Source organism: Pteropus vampyrus, unplaced genomic scaffold (genome assembly GCF_000151845.1).
Source record: "Pteropus vampyrus isolate Shadow unplaced genomic scaffold, Pvam_2.0 Scaffold105, whole genome shotgun sequence".
Classification (NCBI taxonomy): domain Eukaryota; kingdom Metazoa; phylum Chordata; class Mammalia; order Chiroptera; family Pteropodidae; genus Pteropus; species Pteropus vampyrus.
In genome coordinates this window covers 1676046-1680289 of record NW_011888886.1, presented here as the reverse complement: position 1 = coordinate 1680289, position 4244 = coordinate 1676046, and the positions used below count along the sequence as shown (strand labels likewise).

The following is a 4244-nucleotide window of genomic DNA, read 5'->3' as shown; positions in this document are numbered from 1 at the left end:
ACATCACATCACAATCGCTTACATTTTGTGTATTTTTATGAACAAATTTTAAATATTTTAAAAAACTCAAATAACTTGTCCAAGGTCAGTCATGTGGCTAGATCACAGATGAGATTTGAAACCAGTGATTCAAACGGCTATCCTCTTTCCATGTGACATCACGAGAAGACTCTAAGGGAAAAGGAGCGAGCGGCTGCACAGCGCAGCGCCGGTTCATAAAAGGGACCGTACACTCTGATGGCAGGGCGGCCAGACAAAAGCACCGATAACAAAAAATTCTTATTGTAAGAAATTATATTAAATATCTGATACACTTATGTTAAAATGTTACTTATTTACCTGAAATTAAAATTTAACTGGTGTCTTGTTCTGTTTTTTTTTTTTTTTCTTGCTAAATCTGGCAACCCCATTGATGGTGACGACACAGTTACATCTTCCTAATCTCCTCTGCTCAGATTACTTTGTTATGGAGAATTTCCATTTTAAGACTTCTAAGGACAAATGTAACTTGCAATTAGAAAGAAGGACCAAGTCAGGACCAAGAGAAAAATGGGCTGGATTAGCATTTAGAAAATTTACCTTCTACCGAGTCCTCTCTTACAGTTGCTTTTGATCTGAGGTTGGTCATTCCCCTTCCCTTATTTTCCTTTTCAGAGTAACAGGGATACTATTTATCCTTACCTCAGAGATGTAAGAACTGAGAGCAAGAGCTTAAGATGAGATCGATTCTAGTTCTTCACATGGAAGCTATATACATTCGAGGCACTTAGCATTTATTCAAGAGTGCATTACCCCTCAAAAATCACAGAATGTTTGAGTTCGAAGAGATCATTAATACAAATACATGCAAAAAATGACACTCACTGTTCTTATTATAAAAATTCATACACACTCATCGAAGTATTTGGAAAATTGAGAAAAGCAGAAAATGAAAAAGAAATCATCTACTTTCTCACTATCCTGCGTTGTTATCTTTACAGTCATTTGTGTAATTTTACCTAACTAGGATCAGAGTACATGCTGTTTTAAATCTTACTTTTTGGTCCACTTAATACATTTATGTGAAAATATATAACTACTCATCTATAACATGATTTTTTCTTACAATGTGATATTTACTGATGTATTTCTTTAAAAATACTAAAATGATTATACCCTTACTGACAAAATTTTCTGTGCATTTCGTTTATTGCCAAGTGGAAACGCTGGGTCAAAAGGCAGCAAGTTTTTAAGATTTCTGATGCTGATGGCAACCAGAAAGGTACGCCTTTTATATTCCCAACAGCAGTGCACGAGAGTGCACTGAGCTCTTACTGGCACCAAGCTGTATTTTTTAAATGCAGAACCTGAAGCCTGGAAAGGCGACTGATCTATTTAATGCCATGTAATATCGGCTTGCTATACCGGCACTCCGAGATTTGAGACTCTCTTGAATGAAAAGGAAAAGGCATACCTAAGATCAAGAGCAGCTCCTGAGCCCTTCCAAGAGCAAAGACGGGAATGAGGCCTCTGCCCCCTCTGTTTACAATATCGTGAACCGTGTTACAGAATCTCGCTTCTCGCTCCTCACGCTTCTCATGGATGTGGGTCCCATAGGTTGACTCCTAAATGACACATCAGAAGTGTGAGAGGAGGACTGACAATTCCAAAGAACACAAAAGTGAAACATGAATGAAACGCAGAGGCAGCGCCATTCACTTCTCCATTAGCATGCCGTTTACTTGAACACATGTTGTTATAATAATATCTGGAAGGAACGAATACGGATGTTGGAATTAAGACCTGGCTAAGTAGTAGGGATTTTTCAGAAAATGCAATCAAGAACAGTCTAAAAGTGTATCTTCCTTGCTCAAGATAATTTAGCTCTTTTTCTTTTTTATACCATTTTGTTTTCCATGATTGGGAAAAGATATTTCTCCCACTTTTGATAAGTCAAAGCTTCTGAATCAGAAACAGGTGCCATTTCTTACAGTTCTGTTAAGAATATCCCCTACATCCTTTGACGTGTGGTGCACTGACTGGCAGCCCTGGCATCCTGAGAGCTGACCAGATGTATGGCCCCTGAGGCCCCAGCCCCGACATACTCGGTCAGAACCTGCATTTTACGGGTGACACACAAGCACATTTGTGTTCGAGAAGTAGTGCTCTGAAGCTCCAGACAGGATGAAAATAACGATTTTTTTCTGAAGGCTAAAAAAAGTCTTCCTTTAATGTTGGCCTAAATGCTGGGTATACCATGAGCTGAGCCAAACTGAATTTGCTTACGACATGTTGCTGATGGACAACAATAAGCACTGGGCCCTCAGACCAGGGCAGGTGGGTGATGCCGTCGGTGATGAGGGAGAAGCAGACTTTCACCTTCAACCAAAGCTCTTCCACTGTGAACCAAATACCTGATGTTCTATATACACCGTGGGCCCCAAAGACCTCTCTCCCAGTCCCTGACCTCACTATCGCCAACACACATTTATTAATTTGCTCTTCACCAGCCCCTCGCCCCCAAAAGCTTCTGTATACTTAGGTTTTTCTGTTCTCCTGGGACTTGCAACCTAGCAGGCAGACAGGACACACAAATATAAATCTGTAAGTGCTACAGGCCAAAGATAGTCACCACAGCAAAGGCAGTGGAGCTACATCATTTCTGCACGACCCGTAAGATGTTCTATGAATTTGGGGTAATTCACCTAGACAAAAATATTTAGGAGACAGCACATCCCTTCCGATATTAGACTGAGTTAATACATTTTAATAGCAAGAAAGTGGAGCTGCACTATAAAGAGAAGCCAAAAATTTAAAATTTTATACTAAAAAAGGATACATATTTATATCCAATAACATATTATAAAAATGAGATCACAATATTTTTTGCCACTAGAAAAAATTCGCTTACGTTATACTAATTATAATACAGTGTACTAATACTTACAATGATAAGAATATCAGGTTTAATATTAGGAATTTCAGCTGCCATTAAGTGTCTATCTTCTTGTCTTGAGAAATCACCTGTATACAAAAGCTGTGGAAAAGATAAAGCTAGATTAGGATTTTGGAAGGTTCCAAATATACTAGTGAGTATATTTAGCTCATAAAATCCGAAAGTGAAGTTCAACAGAAAAACAGCCTACAACTAATGAAATTTAGATTCAATGCTTGTGTCCAGTTCAAAATGTGTAACTTCATTCCGTCACAGATCATCCAGTGTTTCAATTATTCAATCTAACTAATGGAAATAATATATTCCCAGAATCATCCCACAAAGACAATCGGTGTATTAGTAAACTTGAGTTATTTTGAACATCTTAGAGAAAAAGGGCATGATGAGGAAAAAATCTGAGGTATACAGGAAAACCATCCAAAATGGAAGATAAAATCATTGAAAGATATGCACCAAATTTCAAATGAGAATTTAGATGTGCATTTGTGCTATTTTCTGCTAATTTTTGTGCCTTTGAGAAAAGAGCAAGAATAAATGATTTAGTAATACATAGGGCAACTCAATGTATAAAATTTCAAATACTATATGAGCAGCTGTTAAAAATTTACAACAATGTTACATTAGAGAACTGGTTCTCAACTATGGCTGCACATAAGAATCATCTTAAAAAAAAAAAAAAAGGGCCAAGCCACAGATTTTGATTCAACGGGCACTTTTAAAAAGCTCCCTAATTGGTCTTATTGTGTAGCCAGAGTTAAGAGCTCTGTGCTAGAGTCAGTCTTGATACCTATTAGTCTGGGGGTCCCCAACTAGTACGGACCAATACGGGTCTGTGGCCTGTTAGGAACCGAGCCACATGACAGGAGGTGAGTGGTGGGTGAGTGCGCGAAGCTTCATCTATATTTGCAGCCGCTCCCCAGCGCCAGCATCATGGTCCCAGCTCCACCTCAGATCATCAGGCGTTAGATTATCATAGGAGCACCAGTCCTGGGTGCCAAAAAGGCTGGGGATTACTGTTTAGTGCACCTACATTTTCACAGGTTTATCGAGACTTCTGTTAATGTTTTTCATTAAGGATGGCTGCAAAGATCCTTTCTGATGAACTCCTTTCACTTACGCAAGGGCTTATATGTGAAAGCTAGAACAGCAAGAGGATATGAATGACAAATCAGGTTTTAACGTTAAATCCATGCGACCACAAAGAACACTCTTCCCTAATCAGTTTTCTGAAGGACACTGAGAAGGAGTTAGCGCTATGGCAGTGTGAGGGAGCTTTACTCTCTGAGCTGCTTATTTTACTCTTTTCTCA

General features: G+C 38.8%; 1 protein-coding gene across 3 annotated transcripts in view; it reads right to left on the bottom strand.

Moving 5' to 3' along the window:
- The window catches only part of CPSF3 (cleavage and polyadenylation specific factor 3), a 35752-nt gene that overhangs the window by 22033 nt on the left and 9475 nt on the right, over positions 1–4244 (bottom strand). For all 3 annotated transcript variants that reach the window (XM_011365115.2, XM_011365114.2, XM_023533586.1), the window contains 2 exons: positions 2927–3016; positions 1454–1604 (listed from right to left, as the gene is read on the bottom strand). In XM_011365115.2, the coding sequence (XP_011363417.1) occupies positions 1454–1604; positions 2927–3016 (241 nt within the window). The remainder of the gene's footprint in view (positions 1–1453; positions 1605–2926; positions 3017–4244) is intronic.